Raw genomic sequence first — 19,667 nt, 5'->3', positions numbered from 1 at the left:
CTCCGCTTGTCGATCCCTGCCTCTTTACGAAAGGCACCGTTTTAATTATTCGAGCGGCAATGACCCGGGTCAAAATGATACTCGGAGTGGAAGAGACCGCTGTTGCCCAAACATCGTACGTGTCGCGAATCCTCGTCCACTTTACTGACGGTTAAACTACTCGGACTGTGAAGCAGAAATCATCCGACTACTGTACCTGCACAGTTATGCGAGTACCTAACGTACAGGTACTCGACCACGCTGCGGATCGAAGTGATTGCCTTGCCAAAAGGAGCGATGCAAATAAGTAAGTGAAATAAGTTATCTGTAAACGATTTCGATTTTTTTGCAATTTCACGTCTTGCGGTACGTATTGAGATGCAAAAATCCTGCACTTTTCAGAATTCGGATGAAAGTTGGGGAACATCGTACAAGTGTGTTTTTTCTTACTGATCCCGAGGGTTTCACCTGAAACCGATTTCATGGTCGTAAAGATCAGACGTTTCTACATCAAGAACATTTTGAATTATACTTTCTCGTGATAAGGATATGAATGAAAATTATAATGTGAAAATCAATCTGTTCAATTAAAGAAAGCCGTAAAAGCTAGGAGTCAACAATTTTCAGGATACTTGCATAAATCGCTAAATAATCAAAAATTTTACGTTGAATCATTCACAGATAATTGCTGAACCTGCCCAAATCTAATTCATTTTATGTATCTACGTTCTATTTCGCTTTTTTTTTTTTTTGTAGAAATGACTTTCTTTTTCTTGGGAGACGTAATTACATTCTGAATTTTTCCTTCGTATATTTATTTAATCTTCAACAAAGTATTTTCGAAACATGATAAAAAGAAAGAAAATTGACGAGTTGCTGCTACCTAATCCGGACTTGATTAAATGTTCCTCTAATGATGATCTAGATGATTGAGTCCTTCCTGATGGTCAGAAATGAGAAGGCGAAAGTTCTTTATAATCAGGTTTGTTGTTGCTATACCTAGAATAAGAATAATTTGGACGAAACAACGTAAAAAAAATTACGACTTGAAAAGACGACTGCATGTTCGATCTTGCACAAGTATTTCAAACTTTCGTGTGTTATAAAAACGTAGAAACTTTTTGTTGATCGTTCTAATTCTAGTTCAAGTCGTAGAGAATTTATATACGAATCAAATGAGCTCTGGTTGAATTCAACTGATTCGTAAGATTTCAAGATATCACCAGGACTAGCTGAAAGAAAATAGTTTTCAGAAAAATACGTCTATAGTTTTATGCAGAGTTTTCCGAGGATAATAATTGAATAAATACTGGTAATCACGATTAATCCGCGATTCCCGAAGCAGGAAATGATCTTTTTCGTTACTAAAAAACTCTTGCCTTTTCAAATTTTTTAATGTTTCATTAACGAGACACTGTCAATTTTCCATTAGCTCGCACATCGATATAATTCAAATCTTCACGATTTTCACGTTTTTCTATGCGAAAATTCTTCCATACATATTGTAAGAAGGTTGTACAAAAATCATACGTTAAAAAAGAACATTTCTTTTACAAACTTGCAAACATATACAATGAGAATAAAATTATAGATAACCGTAGTTTACGAAGCATACAAATTTTATTTATTTTTTTTTTAAAACATTTACTACAAAATTGTCGAAAGTACTTACGTACCGGGATCTTCAAGAGAATTTTATAGGTTGAGTAAATTATTGTCCCGAAATATTGCATCGTGGAATCAACAAATGAATTTAAACCAGGTACCTACTGAAATCATGTTACAGGCCAGTCGTTAATTTGCTGATTGACGTAATACAGACCTTGGTTTACTGTACACGCGGAAAAAAGCTTTCGCATAATGGCCAAGCAAAAAAGTGTCAGTGCGTGAGAACAATGAGAATTTTTTATTCGCCGCAATACGTGACGAACAGTTTTACGTTGCCAGCCAAATTGTTCATTACATTTTATAACCGCGGAATATATCACTGTAGTAATTGTGTAAAAATAATTTTATATCACGGAAAAAAAATCGTGATTTTTCATGTCATTAACACTTTTTTTTTCTGTTATAACAGTCGGCAGTTTTTTCCGCAACTACGATATTTATATGAGGCAAGATGCTTCAAAATGTATTTTTATTCCTTCTATTACTGCATACTGACCGGATTCACTCTAGGATTATAACTTTTTGGTCATTTGTTTTTGTATTTCCTAGATAAAACAATTTTTTTTCCTCCGCGTGCCAAACAAAAATTCTACAAAACAACATCCGCAGTATTATTATTATTATTATTATTATTACTATCACCATTTAAATAACGTGCTTATACTCAACGTATTTACTATGCACGTAATGTTTCAGGCAACAAAAATATCCCTGCTGCTGTAGTTCAAGTACAGAAAAAACATGTCTCTTATGCATATTAAAACGATGACATTAATGACCGCGGCTGCAATCACGAACTTTTACTACTTCTCTTCCTGACATTCAAAAAATATTACCCAGAATATCAGAAGGCTTTATTATTAGTATTATATCTTGATTGTACTATAATATACTATTAATTGTCCGCACAGTTCAGGGGAAATTTACTTCGGCAATATTCATCGAAATTATTCTACGGAGGTGAATTTTTCTTTTGCGGTTCAATTATTTATTAACCCCAACGGTGGCGAAAATGTTCATTATGTTTTTTTTCTGAAATCCGCCAGCCAGAACTGGATTTATTATCATTTTCACAATGATTGGAAAAACTTTCTTGATCGCTGCGGCTCTTGCTCAACAAGCGTGCAAAGCTGTTGTGTCAGATGTGCCGAGTTGAGTCATTTTGCGTAATCGCGAGTTCGTCTTTACTCTTTTGTTTCATCACTATTCAGATGCGACCTCAACTGTCGGTTCTGCACCAAAAATCCATACGTAGTTGAAGTTTCACTTTTCGATCAATGGAATACAAGCTTTCGCGCAAATTCATAAAACCTTACACTGTATTTACTGTTTCGCTTTAGGCAACGACTAATTCAAAAATTACACTATTTTTCGCATACTAATGACATCATTCTCTAGCTAGTTACTGATCAACTGCAATTGTTTTTTTTTTCAAAACTTCAGAAAATGTAAAATATTATTCAGTCGCGAAAACGTCATGAGACGGAAAAATAGTTAAAAAAAAATAATGAATGTATTAGGTTTCCTTTGAACAGTCAATTGTTGGAAAAATATAACGCAAACGTTTTCTCCTCTGATAATCAATAAGTCCTTACGTTTGTTACAAGTTATTTGGATCAATTTATTCACGCACGTAGTGTCAATGACAATCGCGTAAAATTAGGTCCTTTTTACACGAGCACAGGAAATATACTTTCAATAAACGGATGGAGACAAAATTGTGGAAAAAATCTGCATACAGAATCAATTCAAAGAACAATTCGAGAGAAGAAGAAGCATTCCAAGAAGATAGAGCTTCGTGTAAAGATGAAGAAACTTGTTACATTCATATTTTAGTCGATAAATCAATCGTCATTTTCATCATAATGATTCAATATCATACAGTCTATGTAATATTAACTTCAGCAGTTATTAGGGTGTTAGATCTTAAAGAAAGAAGTCTACGTTGATTGAAGACAGAAAATTTTGATACTAATTGATGATTGATTACTGCTATTTATTAACATGAGTTGTTCGTAAGAACTTACGACTGCCAAAGAAACTTTGAAATTTTTCAACTAAAATTAATTTAACATCGGTTCTAAAATAGCGTGAGTCCAAATACACAGCATTCCTGTCGAATAAGTTCTGCCCCGATTCGATAACTCGGGACTAGTTCTTACACCATTTTTTTGTAATCAATGATGCAAAAGTTGTTGACATTAGAATTATTATTATATTTAGAACAACATCAAAAGTAGTGAACTACCTTGTGTTTTCTACTGCCGACCAACAAGTTATCAAGAACAAGGCCATAATAGGACACTTATGGGTTGTTCTTTTTAAATCAGACACACTTTTGAGCCTTATAAGTGACTGATTTATTTTACAACCTTAGGATGTGTCAATAATATGCATTCCATCATACCTTGTGTAATTTTTTTCAGTTTCCAAAATTGATCCGTTTGGCCGTGGTTCTGTCATTATTTCAAAGATATTCTTCATAATAGCTCTAAATTTCACTTCTTCCGAAAATATTGACTTTTATCGTTTAAATTAGAAAAACATTAAGATCTTCTATGGAGTTGCAAATAAATCAGAGACCATGAGAAACAAAAGTGTGTCGGATTCCAAGGCAGTTACATCAATCCATCACCAACCGTATATTTCTCGAACTTGCAGTAGGAATCGCTCTCGCAACTTGTAATAATATGCCGAACTGCGCAAGGCACGTAAATTTTTAGACCTCTTTTCACGTCCCGGGAACTTTACTCGCAACGCCTGAAGTATCGATTACTCTTCAAACGCGGCGGTAGTCTGGGTCACATAGCATCAGGCGCCTTCAACGCAAATTCGATTGTACAATTAACACAATTGAGCCGAGTGAGTCACGTTGCATTCATAAAATCACGCAAGAATGAATAAAGCAAATTGTTTTCGAAAGCACACTTATGGCTCCGTTCTCTTTCAGCAAGGCACATTTAAAGCACCGCTCTCGGTTCAATGGACACTCTGTAAGTCGATACCGTAACTACCGCGTGCGTTACGCAATATTCGCAATTTATGGGGGATTGTTACCAACTGTTCTGCATTTTTAGTGCTGCCGACAAGATGCCAGGTTATTTTCCAGCTGCCTGTACGACTGGGAATGTATCATTCAGGGGACTGGTATAGTTTAATTATGAACAATCCTAGAACGTGAAAAGTCGTCGGATTCTAATTTGTTTCCTAATGGTCATGTTGTCTTGGAGATTTGTAAAAATTCGTAGCTGATGTCTAGGCTTTATTGCTTGTGAAATACGTAGAATTTCAATGACAAATAACAGCCAGGAATTGATAGATACGCAAAATAATCCTAAAGCGAAATCAATCACTTGTTATAAGGATTTTGGAGCACCGTTAGTCTGATTGAAATTTCTTGGGAATCGTTTTTTTTTTAGAAGACTCGCCATTCTCACTTTAATGAGCAAACATTTTCTCCTAATTTATTTTGGAAAATAACTTCAAAAAACTAAAAATAACAGATTTTTGTGGTTGATTTGGTAATAACATTTGGTGATACATTTTCTTCTTATATCTGAAGTTGGAACGATCGGGGCATGTCTTTTGAACAAAGTCATTCCGGAAAAAGTTTAATCGAACCAACAGTATTCCAAAATCTTTGCGACAAGTGATTGATTTCACCTGAACAATGACTTACAAAATCACCAATGACTTGCTGGTATTGATCATGGAATTGTTACGTAAATTACAGACTATGAAACTCAAACCATCGAAGTTAGCCATGAATTTTAACAAATCTCCAAGACCGCGAGTATGTTGAATAAAAATAAACATTTGGTAACATTAAAGTTTTCTGGATTATTAAAAATCAAGCTGTACTATCCCCCTTAAATTCGTTCTTATTTCTACGGTCTCAGTGATTTTTCGTTTTCACAATCAGAAATACCTTGCCTTAGGTTGAATTGAAAAGTTTCCAAAGAAAAGCCAAAAAAATAATCAAAACTACAGTGAATTTTATTTATACATCAAGCTTATACTCAACTGGTTGCCAATTCTTGCTTCATCCATCATTTATAAATTTGTCCTCTTATTGTGAAAGGTTCTATACATTTTAAAAACCAATAAACATTCCTACGTTCATCAAATACACGCATGCCTAAATTAATTCTGAAATTAATTTATAATTGATCGAATCTGATGTGTACTTTACTCGAATAACGTATAATATAAAATACCAATACAGATGAAGATTTGTAACAACTAGAATGAAAATCGTCCTGTAATCATTTAGGAAACAGAACATCCTTCGGAAACTTGGCATAAATTCTATTGGCAAAATCCATGAAGAGTTCAGCTACGGCGTCTTCCAACGCCGGCTTCATTTCGGCGGCAACGGTCTTCCAGTTGTCATTCAAAAACACGTTCATCGCGTCAGCGAGTGTTTCGTCGCCGTTAAAGAGGTTGTCAAGATGAATAGTGGCGTGGCCGACATTGAAATCGACGAAGAAATCGGTAACCCGGAAGTAGGTTTTATTGCCATCCTTTGAGTTCGCGTAATCCTCTCCCTGGGTTGTGACGATCGCATTTATGTCCGTGTAGTTCCCGTATCCTTTGCCTTCCCCGGTTATTGGCAACATCAAAATCCTCCCGTCCATCGTGTAGTTCGCGACCATCTCCAATCGCGGCAGGAAAATTTTCAGCTTTGTACGTTCCTTCTCGAGATCAACTCTGTGAACACGTTAATATATTTTTTTAGCTACCAGTGAGAGAAATTTCTTATGTTGTTGTCACTGAAAAATTCTAGTAAAACGAACACCTTTACGATAATGCTTCAAATATTGCTGGAATGACCAGAAGATGTGGTACAAGCGATCACTAAGTGCTGATATAGTTGTCAATACTACATTATCTAGTCGTTCCAACATTTAATCTGTTTTTTTCAGTTGACTATATTTTGCCAATTAATCGAAGCTTCAACATCAACTTATTGTTGCAACAGAATCAAATTATAGCACGAGCAATTTTTCATGCCCATCGTTTAAATGTAAGGTAATGCAAATTTCAGATGCTTTCATCGAGCAGTTTGGAAGTTTGCCAAAAACTGAAATTACGCAACATAATCGAATATAAAGCATTGTAAATTTTAGATTCATTCATGTAGCCGTGTCCGAGATCATCGGGAGAATTTATCGGGACACAGAGGCGAACATCTTTCGAAAAATCTGTACTTCAGATACGAGAGGACTGAAAACGTAAGGATTCGTTGAAATAAGAAAAAGTCACAGTCGGCCGAAAACAACGCTTTTCATACGTCGACTTGGATGATGAAAAGTAAAAAAAAAAAAAAAATGAATTGTAATTTACAAACACTCACTTGACGGCCTTGAGCAGAAAGTCGGTGGCACCGCTGACCTGTATATCAGTATACGTAGATCTTACCGCGACGGGTCCACTGCCCTGGCTGATCTCGACCTGGGGGACGTGCAGAGGCTCGCAAGCAGGAATATTCAGGAGCGGAATACCTTCCCTGAGGTGGGGCCTTAGGGCCTCGACACTGGTACGTATGCATTCGTTAAGATTGGGGTCACTCCTGTGACAGATCTTGAGGAAATCAGCTAGAATTTACAAATTATTTCATGGTGTAGAATATACTCGAGATAATAAGAGGCTTGTAGGTGGTTCAGAAATGAAATTCATTGATATCAGTTTCAGAATATCGCTTAGAGTTTTTATCTCACTCTGGGACGAGTTGCAAAATTATTTCGATCTTCACGAATGTCGTAGAGACTTGACTGTTGAACAATATTCATAATATTTAAAAATAATTGTACAAGAGTGTAACACAATCTGAATTATTTGGTAAGAGAAAATTATCGTTTCTGAATGGTACATTCAACATTTCAATTACGTATCGAGATTGTGCCAAATTTTGTATTTTTTTCAGATTATTGTTGCATTTCAGGCAACAATAGCCAATAGGTTATCCATATTGTTAACATATTTTATCATGTTTTTGTCATATTGTGCCAATTTTTATGAATATATCATGATATTATTGATATATTAATTTGAAATGGTCATCTAGGCGCGGTATTTAAAAAATGTTACGTCAACTATAGGTACGCTATGTAACGACCAGCTGGAGATATCATTCAAGCATTACACTGCAGTTTTTATTCCGATGTATAATCCAGATGTATTTTCAGATTCCTGATTAACGAAGTAACGAAAACGCCACGTTAAAAATGCATTGCTTGTAACAACTTTTACATCGAACACTGCAATTCACATAAGCCTACTCGTGAAATATGTCGGAAGTTATGAAGATAAATCACCAAACTTGAAATATTTATGGAACACGTTATACATTACCGTATACCACATTCGACACAGTTCGGAAATAGTTTAGAAATCTTACCTACAAATTATACATTCTATCCGTAAGATTTCTTAAACCTATCACATGTATTAAAAGGATAAAACACACGTTTTATATCCATACGAATGTATCGTTAATAGCATCAAAAGTGTTGCAGAAAACATGAAACTTACGTATTTTTGGATGGGATTTGGCATCGAGCAGGCGACCGCAGATCACCAGAGCAATAAAGGGGAAGACAGTAAAGTATCGACACGTCATGTCGATGGCGAAGACGTGCTTGAAATACGAGTATTAATTAAAACCGAGTGAGAATAACGCTGACCAAAAGACTATGCAAACTGTACAATGTGCTGACAACGCCATTTGTCGAGTCCAGGTCGCCTCGCTGTTTCTCAATCGTATTTAAAAACTTCACTCATTGTCAGTGATATGCATACCTATATAAAACGGCAATAAAAATCTGTTCAAAAGCATATCGTAAAAACATAATAGGTACCCAACTACGCGAAAATCTGTAAAAGAATTTTGGCAAAGCTCGACAATTTCTGCTTTAGACATTTTCAGCTTACGGGCAATCGTCACCTCGACATCGAGCATTCGTCCGATATCACGAATGGACGACAATTACGAGAAATGGTAATTTCTAGGCGCATGAAACAATTAACGACATATCGACGCCAAGGATAATGCTCACCGCTGACCATCGTAAGAGTACGCAGGTATTCACGAGCACGCGTGTACTATGCGAATAAAATTTACACGTTCATCGACGTATGCAGCAGACCTATTAGGTCCCATTCCACTTGTTCGGAGCCTTCGGCAGCAGGCGATTCGACGACCTTGCCCTCCATTGCTTCCGAGGTGACATCGGACTTGAGGAATTGAAAAATGCATCGCCGAGATCAACTGCAGTTAGTCACAAAGCGGTCCATGGCCCAGATTTACGCCCTTCTTAAGCCGGTATAAAATCTCACCGAGGATCGTCATTTTCTTACACTCCGAGCTGAGCGTCGGGCCCTACAAAGCATCATTCAATAATTACACGACGATGCGTACCTGTGATATCATCTTGTGAAAATTCGATGTGCGCAGTGGTATCCTGTTTTCTTATCATCTTCGTAATAGTCTGCCTGATCCTGATGCTGATATACAATCCGTTCTACGTGTGGGAAGTGAGATCCGTGAATTAAGGAAGTAGATAAAAAAAAAATAAGCAAAGATAAACAAAAGCAACAGCGTTGCATCCGCATCGATCTACTTATCTGAAAATGAAATTATTCACCCTCGCACTGCTGAACTTTGTCATTCTTGGAGAATGCTCGCTCCTAGAAATGTCCCAAGTTCTCTGGACTCGACTTTTGGCTGGCGGATTGACCAAAGGAGGCGCTCTAGACCCACTGCGCGTTCCAGTGGTCAAAGTAGATCAATCCGAGGGCAACACGAGCTACAGAATAGTCCTACGAAACGTCGAGATCAGGGGACTGAACCTCTCGACTCTTGAGAGCGTTCACATCGCGAGGGGGAGGCTGAAGGCTAACCTGAGCGAACTCGAGGCTGGATACGTGAGCTACAGTGACCTGAGGGAACTGGACTCCATCAGGTACAGATTTCACACTTTGGTAAAGGAGCCGAAGCCGAGAAACCACACCGAGGGCAAACCCTCTGCTTCCTTCGATTCGAAGGGTGCCAGAAACATGGAGTCGGAAACGCCTCCGGCCAAAGCTAATCAGCGATATCAACAGAAGACGGAGGCTCGCGACGAGATCGTGGACGTTGTCTACGCCCAAAACTACATGCCGTTTGAAAAGCTTGGTTCAACCGAGCAGAAGGAACAATTGGCCTTTAGTGCCGCCGTGGAAGAGAGGTCTGAGGACGGGGAAGAAAGTGACGACGAACAGATTGAGTGCACCGGAAGTTGTGCTAACAAAAGCGGAAGTTCGTCCAGCAGTTCGTCGAATACTAGAAGAGCGGACGTCTATCAAGGTATTCGAGGCAATCGTAAGTTCGGTGAGTTTAGTGAAGACGATGCTGCGGATGAGTTCATCGGGCAAGACGATGCTCACGTCTCGGCGTCTGAGAGTGTTGAGCAGAAGCAGGCATTCGTGAAGGCCGAACAAACACCCAGGGGTGAGAGGATTGTCAGCTCTCCAGAGTCTAGGAATCACGGAAAACACGTGATTAGCGCAAGTCTCGAGCTTCCACTTCGACAGTCAGGATCAGGACATCGTCGTCAGGAAGTATTCCGTCAAGGTACGGAAAGTGCGAGGGTGACTGCTGAACGCAGTTATAAAACGCCGCCTGGTTACGTTGACATCATCTACGCGGACGACGATGACAAGAAAATCAAACATTTCGCTGGGTTTAGAAGAAAAGACGACGAGAACTTGAGAGTTTACGGGTTGGAGGAAATCAGAAAGGTAACGTCAATTGGTTGGTTTCTTTCCGTGGACGTACTGCTTAAGAACTGAAGACACTCAGACTTCGAAATAAAACTTTTTTTTTTTTTTTTTCTCAAACTTTCGATTCAACGGTTTATTCCATTGATCTTGAAATGGGAAACGATGTGTTGAAGGATAGGCGTATAATTCGAATGCGGATAGTTCGTACATCTCTTGGCTTAAATTGACATTCCATGATCATCGCTACTTACAGAATATAAGCCTCTGATTATTAGAAGATTTGTAGTTAGGAATATCAACCATTTAAATTAGAGTGGTCAATCATTTATTTCGATATAAGTCTACTCAGCTTACGATGATCACCAGGCCAAAACGATTGTGTGAACAGAAAGATCTTTATTGATGTTCGTTATTCCGAACGAAATAAACGATACGCTTCTGCAGATAATAATAATTAAAACGCGACTGCAATCATAAATAAACGTTGTGTACGAATTATTTCCGCCTATACTTGTTCACTTGTGAAGGCATTTTAAGGTCACTCGACGGTGACGTCGTACGGCCTTTTAGAGGATCCATACAAATACCAAAATCACATATTATACGGAAGTAAAACTGCGATTGACTTACGAAGACGGTTCTTAAAACTTCACCGTTGTCATTTTCGCACATCTTTCTCTTCCGTTCACGTAAATTAGAGCCTTTTTTGTCACACAGGAGATCGAACGGAACAATCGTTACATAGTTCACAATTTCACGGCGACAGAGGCGATTCAGAAACGCAACAACATGACACTTGCAGCTGCCGAAAGTAAAAGGATCAAGGACTTGATTAGATACGCCGAGAAATTCCAAGAGAAAGATGGCTACTTTGAACAAGGCATGCAGCTGATTTATCACTTCGGTGGAATGGACGAGTTCGGTTCTTACGATTCAGAAACAGTTCAAGAGTCAGATTCAAATGCAGCCAAGCGCCGGAAACGCGAACACAATAACCATGATATCGAAGTAAGCTGGATCAAATCGTTGATACACTTATTCCGTTTGATAATTACGACTTTTAGACAGTTGAATATTTTCAGCACGTCAGGCTTTTTCCCGCTAGTTATACTCCATTCGATTATTCGTATATCTGATCAGATAATTGCTACAAGTTGATGAAAAACTGAAGAGATTCTAATTTTCATTCATTTTCTCAAAAGAATTGTAGACCTTTAGAGTACTTGAAATAATGCGGCCATGAGAAAGTTAACCGTTCATTGCATTTCGGTTTTCCGCGACGCATACATTAACGGAAATCTGCTAGTCTGATCGACTGTTTGTTTTGCAGGACGACATTATGCATGTCATAATAGGTATTCGAGTACCGCTTCTGGAAGTAAAAGCGGACTACCATTTAACGGGTAAAGTTGGAAATGATGTATTGCGAGGAAATGGTCTGCTAGCCGGAAGTTTTAGTAAGTACTGTTCACCAAATTTCCCTTAGTTAATATAAAAATTGAATTCGGTAAACAATTGTTTGTGGAATTTGTCAGAGATTACTGAAATAAGCGAATTGTTGTCAAGATTAAATGGCAAATAACGTGTGAAAATCGTTAAAGATGCATCTGAACAAAACTACAAATTTTTTTATATCCTGTTCGTCGGAGGATTTCTTGTTTACCGTATTTGATGCTAGCAAAAAGTAATACAAACTTCTGTGGGCATCTAACGAGAATTCCAACTTTCGACGGGCGTAGACAAGTGTAAGCGTCATAAACTTTTTCGAAAGTGAAAGATCAAAGTAAGATAACTTGGCATATATACCGATATTCGAAACCGTATACTGATAATTCACTCACATATTTTCACCTGATCGTTTCGTAAGATATTCATATACAGATATAAGGATTGACAACGCTTATGATGTTGTGCCGTCACAACATCCGCATCTATTCCATATTGGTTCGCGTAAATTTTGAACACGTATCTGATGCGAGTTTCACTCACAACTTGCGTAACTAATATCTAATCATGTGCCATGAATGATATTGGTAATTGCTGTCGAAAAATGATGCCAACTACTTGTTTACGAACTATCATTTACAGCTCTCAAATACAAATCGTCGCTTCTGCTTCTTCGCGTGATTTGATCGATCGAGTTGAATTCTGAACTTCATTTACGATTAGGTACGATTGTTCATTGCGATTGCTGAAATTGTCCACAGATGATTTGATCGGGAACTTTACACTGGAGCTGAGAAAAGTTGGTAAAAGCACAATGGTCGTTCGAGCAGCCAGAGCAAGGCTGGTGGCAAGTGATCGTAAAGTTTCATTCCAGGGGATGAACGAAAAAGGACCTGTTGAATCTGTCCTAGTACACGGTAAGTCTTCACAATTGAATCACGCGCTGAATGAGAGACCGCCAAGTCTTATTCATGCTTACGAGAACGGTAAAAATGATATGAATAAAAAAGATTTTTGGTACAAAATTTTCAGATTTTTCAGTAAAATTCTTGAATTTTACGGCAGTATTTGCTGTCGGAAAAATTAACGCAATCAAAGTGTTCATTGCATGGAAAAAGAATATTTTCCAAATAAATAAAATTCAATTCAAACTAATAAATTTTTGACATACTCAAGTGCGCATCTTCTTCAAGGATTTGAAAAAACAAACTGTAGATGATCGTCTGAAAATACTAGATTTTTTTTAACCTCCTCGTCAAGAAAATGAAAAGAAATTGCGTAGAAGCTTATAGACTTCGCTAAAATGTTGCCAAGTTGTACATACAGAAAAAATTCTTTCATACAGTTTTCTACAAATTCTAAAGCAGAATTGAAGCGAACAAATTTCAACACAAAATTATTACGTGTGTAAAAATTCAGTCGTTTCATAATTGAAGTTGAAGTACGATGAGCATGTACGTCGCAGAGATGGAAAGAAAGAATATGGTAATAACTTGATGTCTCACAGTGACGTAAAATCAGCTGACCAACGCATACACAGAGAAATCCTGAAATTTTTGTTACCCAAACCCACGTCAAGAACAGGAGACTCATGCTTGGACGGTTGTGTAATTTAACTGTGCCATTAGTAAGGTAACGTCTCGACCAGCTCCGTGAGAGAACATTTATGTACCTGCAAACGGGAGAAACACGAGAGCACGAATATTGTACCAGACGTAATTGTCGCTTCACCTGCACAAGAAGCAGCATTTCTCATGAGCTGTTGATCCCGGCGTAATAGACCCACGTAACGTTGCGACATTCGGAGGAAAAAAAACGTGACTTCTTGTCAAACGGCAGCATTATGTTCTCTATCTGTTCCACTGAATTCTGATTCGAAAAAGAAGAAACGTATCTGCAATGAATGTTATACATGACGGCGATTAAATTAACACTCGTTGCTTCATCCAGCAACAAAAATTATTATTTGAAAATTTTTCACCTCAAATAGTGACAAAAAAAGGTTCGACAGACACGTGCCAATTTCTTACATCGATCTTCTCAACAAGTTCGCTTTCTTTTTCAGGTCTAATGGCCGCCGAGGCTGTCGCCGCTATGATAGCCGACGACTTGGCGACAAAAGCACTGAGCGAAAACCGAGCCAACGATGCTATGATATACAAAATGTACTCCAACGATCCGGGATCACTGTGAATTTTTTTTTTTTTTTTTCTTTTTTCCTAGTTAGTTATCCTTAACCCCGAAAAACACCTTCAATATCGACTCTATTAACGACAATGTATTTAGTTTATTTATTTATTTATCTTATAGTGTATATTTATTGAACAACGTAAGAAAGAATTCATGGTATGGTCATGTGAAATGTACCATGAATCAATTTCGATTCAACAAATTTAGTACAAAGAAAAAATCTTGGTTCAAGAAAAATTTAAATGAGTTTACGGCATGTGACGAATAAAAGGATAATAATTGCATTCACACCGCCTGTCGTTGGGCAAAAATGTCTAGACTTGTAGAACCGGTAACTTTATACCGAGCAGCAACTTTTACCACAGGCAACTAATTGTAAGTTACACCGAGTGAAGAATGTGGGGTAGATTTTTTTCTACACTCACATCTGAATACACGGGTCAGTTAAACTAAACACAAGCTACAGCGAACTGATTATTAGTTGTATCAACTGATAGGCATTCATTCTTACGAGCCAATTAAATATTTCAATACGACTGTGGGAAAGTATAACGGTTGATACAGAGAATAGCTAAATTATTATCTCAGTTTTCCGGTATCGCGATAATTGTTTAAGCGAATCTTTCACAAAAACTGGTTCCTCTTTTTTCAACCAGTACTCGTCCTCCGCACTAAATCCTTTACCCTGAAAACTCGAAAGATCTATACACGTATTACTGTCGGAACGCTGTGATCGGAACCAAATCGAAAGTTCCTAGTTGACTGTGACAAACGTACAACGACTTCCAGATGACCGGGACGGTGAAAATGCGCGAGAAATTCTCATTCAAAGAAACGTCATTGCAGGGCTGTCAAATTCTATGGCACTGCAAGCCACCCGCTTGGTTGGGGTGCCGAAAGCGGCTTAAAAGCGACAGACGAACCGCGGTGAAATTCTGCGATCCGTCAACGGTGAGAGGCGCGGGTTACTAAGTACGGCCCTGATTGCGTCGAAGGAGGTACTCTACCGTGATAAGTTAGCGATAGAGGGGGACTTTGGAGAAAGTGCATTGAGTTTATAAATACATGAACGACCGAGGAACAGAGCGCATTTGCAATATTGCTCTTTGCAAATTAATTTATTCGGGGGAGGATCAGGGTAGGAAAAAAATAAAGTAACCAAAGATATAGAAACGGAGGTTGTAATTAAGGTGGAAAATTTATTGTAATATACGATAACATTATGGGTCTGACATTGATTTTTGTTCAATCGTTGCTGCTGGTCAGTGTCCTCAAAACTGTGTCAACAGCCTTGCGTGAGTATATAATCTTTCCTCTGTTTGTTACTCGGTGTCCGATTATTATTTACTATTTTTCTTGATGACGTTTACTATCTTTGTTGTGTCTCTGTTTGAATTGCGAATCGATGGTTTGACAATCGACGCGTTTCATCGCCCGCTCCAGTCGACCGGGTGTACAAACACAAACCAATTTCGTCTCACTTTCACCCCGAGCACTTTCGTTTTCAGTCCACTCAAGGCTGCCGGCCGGTTAGCGGTTCGCGTTCGGTTTTAGCACACGGCTTAAGCGGTCGCCATGCGCCTTCCTTACCGACGGAAATTCAACCTCACGAATGTTTCTTTTGTGCAAAAGCAGAGAGTCAGATAAAAGTATCACTCGTTGAAACGCTACTGATTTAAAAATCATCGTGCATATTCATTTTCACATCTGAATTTATGTGATTTCGTATAATATTATTACGAGATAGTCGTTGAGTGACCATCTATAAAATTGTTACGTTCTTTAGATAGGAAAACCTCTTTCAAAATACAAAAATATTACACAACGAAATCATGTACAAAAGTTTGAATATCGATGCTTCGTTTGAAAACGCTGGAAACAGTTGAAAATTCAATAGGTTTCTTTGATTTCATTTTACGATGGCTCATTTTACCCAGAAGACTGTTGCCTGTAAATTCCTGGAGGATCTTTTATGGAATAAGTGTCTTCCTTGAACATATGCAAGGAAAATTTCTTCATTCAAACAGGAAGTTTGTGAAATTGACATCACAAATGAATTATCCCGAACGGTTACATTGCAGACATACAGCAACGAGAAATAAAACTGTGGTTGTCTTGGACTGGCTGTCAATGAATCTTCGATTCGGGTATATTCTTATCGTAAATCATCGCGTCTTCAATCGTAACCTGGATCGTTTAGTCTAGAATTGAAATCAATGCGTATTAAGCCGTGGCAGTTTTACATAGAGTTGTATCTAAGTGCTATTACATATACCTATAATCGTGAGCATCCGTGTCCTAGGAAAATATAGCAATCATTTCCGTCACCGAATAATTAAATATCATGTACCCACTTATTTTATAACCGGTTCTCCTCTTTTCCTCAACGAAAATCTGTATTACGTAATTGCCAAGAATTTTATACACAGCAAATGTAACACCTTCCACGAATGTTTTGTAATGATTTCGACACACGTGCCTACCACTGACTTTTTTCCCGTCACGTTCGAAGCTATGAATAAAAAGACAGTGGTTGGATTCGCGTAATTTGTTTCGTCTTGCCTTCTCCTCGCACCGAAACATACGATTCTCACAATTTGTGTAACTTTTCTGCTGGCACCTCCGTTATTACAATATGAGTCGGAATTATATTTCTTGGTGAAAGCCACAACATGAGAATAATTCATGTCAATAGTAGAGTAATCTATGTATTGCCCGTTACGGTACCGCAAGTAGGGTAAATTCTTATTGCTCAAGCCTACGTGCCAGTTTGTACGAATAGAAAAACAATCAGTTGATCTTACCAAGTATGGTGAATCAAATAGTTGTAACCAAATGGTCTTTCCGTTTATTGAAATATTCTCTTTCGCCACATTTGACCACCATATTCGGAAAAATCGTCAGATCCTTTTTCCTTCCGTACCGAAACGAGTAGAGCAAGTTTCGATATTACGTCCACTACATCCACCATTGGATGGAAACGACTGGTGAAAAATCTGGTCGAATGTCGCGCTTGCAATTATCAACGCTGTAATGGTCCGTTAGACTCACTAGTCAAGCGATTTTCCCCCTGATACCTACGAACAATCTTCAAAACTTTTGTAGTCCACATAGCTTACATTACGTATGTTCTTCGATAACTTGATCGTAACGCATTTCAGCTCCCGGGGTTACCGCATGCTCGTCGGCACACGACGTGGACACTTACGGCAAGTGCGTCCTGCAACAGCTCGAAGCCATCAGACCATTTTTGCCCAAGGGGATCGCTTCCCTGAAACTGCCAGCCCTTGACCCTCTGTTGCTGCCGTCGTTGACGGTGGACAGAAGCCTCGAAGCTCTCAAAATCAGGGCCAACATGAGCCAGGTTCGCGTTTACGGCGCCTCCAGTTTTGTGATTGACGAAATCAAGGCCAACCCTAAGGACCTCACCGTCGAATTGAAGGTCACCATGCCCCACATCCACGTCAAGGGCGAGTACGACGTCCAGGGAAGGTTACTGCTCCTGCCTCTGAACGGAATTGGCAGTTTCAAGGGAAACTTTAGTGAGTTGAATTCTGTACGACGAGAATATATTCGAATAGTTGACATCCCGCGTCGTGGATCACGTAACTTCCTCGTTTCTCGCGGGAACAAGTCTTGAGCGCCTGTCACTTGGCGAACGATACCAAACTGAGGCATTGCTACTGCAAAACTCTTTTCTTGACTGATTGAAGACATAAGTTCAGTTTATATTGAAATGATTGAAACCTTTTGTTAAAATTTCACAGAAATTGATCGATTAGTTTTAGACATGATCGAAAACAAACAAACAAAAAAAAAAAAAACGCGCTCTCTTTATAATTTCAGTAGCATAGATTAACTCTTGGAAATTTCAATTGGAGCAATTTTTAAAACTATTTAAAGAAATTTCAGAGAAATCTTGAGCATGTTCCAAAGTATTTGCACCAAGATTATGGATTGCATGCTAAGAAAAGAACACACGTTGTTCAAAAAGTAGGATGCAAGCGTTGCGCCACCGGCTATTGTCTCAGCGACCAATTATCCCTGAAACACTTCGTCAATCCGTTGCATGCGCAGTAGGAGTATTACTGTACTGACTGATAACGGACGAGTCACGGATGAGAAAACGCGGTTACGTAACCCGCTTGGTTGACTACTCGTGAAGACATCTTGATGTATTACTTTGTTATTATCCAGAGGATTTATAAGCCTACGGGTCGCAGGCGCTATTCATACGCCCGTGATTCTTATGATATTTTAATACGATGCAAACCCAACATGCAGTGAATGGATGCACTGCGAGACTCGCCTTTGCAACGCGTGGTTCAAGAGTCCTTGAATTAATTATTCATCGGCACTATTCCTTTTTTTTTTCCTCCAGCTAATACCAAGACTCAAGTCATCGCCAACGGCAAAGAAGTTGCCGACAAGAATGGCGTGCAGAGAATCGAGATGGACCAAATCGCCCTGAAAATACGTGTCGGTGACGGTAACATCAAGCTGAAGGCTCCTACGACGCACAATTTGGCAGGTAAGCTTGTCTACTTTTCTCGGCGTAAGGTATTCATGGTGTACCGTTTCTTCATCTCGCAATTCAGACTCCCATCCCTGCTTGTTCAAACGTAATCTCAAAACTACTATTTCTTGGAACTCTGACCCCCAATTTTTTGGCCAATGCTATTCTATGCCAAACCCATTTCTCGTGTCTTGACGTTCGGGGACTTCCACAAGTTCGAATTTTCTACTTGACTCTGCTTCCGGTTTCGAGTTTTGTTTCTTGTGATATATTTTTAGGAGTTAAATCTCGACAGAAAAGCGTTTAAACAGAAGAAAAGAAACTGCTGCCACAAAGCTTTGGAAGCTGCGATAGAAGTCAATTAATTTCAATTGAACTGAATCAATATCTTCTTAAAACGGATAATAATTTGAAAACGACAAATTTCTTTCCAAAACAACGCTTGATATCAAAGCTTTTGAAAGCGATTACATCATTATGTCATTGTTCTTACCACCTAAGCATACTGAGCGATTCCGATTTCAATTAATTGTAGCGGATGTTTCTGTAGCCGATCGTAATTTTCTTTCTTAGCTCCTCGACTGATTTATAAGAACGTTGAATAAGAAATGATTTCCGATTAAAGAACCTGTGTCATAATTGACTTCTAATTACACCGTTCAAAGCTTGAATCTAAAAATAGATTAGACACTGATAACGAGTAATGATGCACCTTAGCCATTGATGATGCACTGACTCCTAATTGTAAGTAACGCTGCAGCGAGATTGGTCAAGATGGATTGCAAAACAGATCCTCGAGCATACTTTTACCTTCATTCTCATACTGTTTGAATCACCGTTGGATTATTGATGGGTGATAAGCGTTTGTGATCGATTACAGCCGACGCCGCCGAGGCATTCTTCAACTCGAACCCTAGACTGGTGCTTGACATTGCCAGTCCCATAATCGAAGACACCGCGGCTACCATCAGCAGAGCCTTGGTAACCAGAGCTCTCAGTGCTCTGACCAAAGAAGAGATACTGCCTTGAAGATACAGCCGAGTCACTATCAGTTAACGGACGCACCGATTTCGCACGCAGCCTCGACTCATCCTGACGGTTTCAC

The 19,667-nt window shown here is 38.7% G+C and overlaps 3 protein-coding genes across 3 annotated transcripts; 2 read left to right on the top strand and 1 right to left on the bottom strand.

Moving 5' to 3' along the window:
• Positions 1–5,622: 5,622 nt before the first annotated feature.
• On the bottom strand, positions 5,623–8,302 carry LOC124303298 (protein takeout-like). The gene is made up of 3 exons (XM_046760361.1): positions 8,182–8,302; positions 7,004–7,244; positions 5,623–6,357 (listed from the first exon to the last, which is right to left on the bottom strand). The coding sequence occupies exons 1-3, from the start codon at positions 8,267–8,269 to the stop codon at positions 5,913–5,915; spliced, it is 774 nt and encodes a 257-aa protein (XP_046616317.1). The 5' UTR covers positions 8,270–8,302; the 3' UTR covers positions 5,623–5,912.
• A 42-nt stretch (positions 8,303–8,344) lies between these two features.
• Positions 8,345–17,311, top strand: LOC124303293 (uncharacterized). The gene is made up of 6 exons (XM_046760355.1): positions 8,345–10,428; positions 11,128–11,418; positions 11,741–11,867; positions 12,618–12,773; positions 13,922–14,421; positions 17,208–17,311. The coding sequence occupies exons 1-5, from the start codon at positions 9,280–9,282 to the stop codon at positions 14,047–14,049; spliced, it is 1,851 nt and encodes a 616-aa protein (XP_046616311.1). The 5' UTR covers positions 8,345–9,279; the 3' UTR covers positions 14,050–14,421; positions 17,208–17,311.
• Positions 15,269–19,591, top strand: LOC124302859 (circadian clock-controlled protein daywake-like). Its single transcript, XM_046759427.1, has 4 exons — positions 15,269–15,341; positions 17,208–17,588; positions 18,428–18,577; positions 19,443–19,591. The coding sequence occupies exons 1-4, from the start codon at positions 15,269–15,271 to the stop codon at positions 19,589–19,591; spliced, it is 753 nt and encodes a 250-aa protein (XP_046615383.1).
• The last annotated feature ends 76 nt before the right edge of the window (positions 19,592–19,667 follow it).

This window comes from Neodiprion virginianus, chromosome 4 (assembly GCF_021901495.1).
Source record: "Neodiprion virginianus isolate iyNeoVirg1 chromosome 4, iyNeoVirg1.1, whole genome shotgun sequence".
Taxonomy (NCBI): Eukaryota; Metazoa; Arthropoda; class Insecta; order Hymenoptera; family Diprionidae; genus Neodiprion; species Neodiprion virginianus.
The sequence above is the reverse complement of the archived record's forward strand: the minus strand, read 5'-3'. Positions and strand labels throughout refer to the sequence as shown.

Coding starts and splice junctions, on each gene's coding strand:
- LOC124303298 (XM_046760361.1), bottom strand. CDS start 8,269: ATGACGTGTCGATACTTTACTGTCTTCCCCTTTATTGCTCTGGTGATC. Junction 7,245..8,181: donor CAAATCCCATCCAAAAATAC/GTAAGTTTCATG, acceptor TGTAAATTCTAG/CTGATTTCCTCAAGATCTGT. Junction 6,358..7,003: donor TTTCTGCTCAAGGCCGTCAA/GTGAGTGTTTGT, acceptor ACGTGTTCACAG/AGTTGATCTCGAGAAGGAAC.
- LOC124302859 (XM_046759427.1), top strand. CDS start 15,269: ATGGGTCTGACATTGATTTTTGTTCAATCGTTGCTGCTGGTCAGTGTC. Junction 17,589..18,427: donor CAGTTTCAAGGGAAACTTTA/GTGAGTTGAATT, acceptor TTTTTCCTCCAG/CTAATACCAAGACTCAAGTC. Junction 18,578..19,442: donor TACGACGCACAATTTGGCAG/GTAAGCTTGTCT, acceptor GATCGATTACAG/CCGACGCCGCCGAGGCATTC.
- LOC124303293 (XM_046760355.1), top strand. CDS start 9,280: ATGAAATTATTCACCCTCGCACTGCTGAACTTTGTCATTCTTGGAGAA. Junction 11,419..11,740: donor ACAATAACCATGATATCGAA/GTAAGCTGGATC, acceptor TTTGTTTTGCAG/GACGACATTATGCATGTCAT. Junction 12,774..13,921: donor TGAATCTGTCCTAGTACACG/GTAAGTCTTCAC, acceptor TTTCTTTTTCAG/GTCTAATGGCCGCCGAGGCT.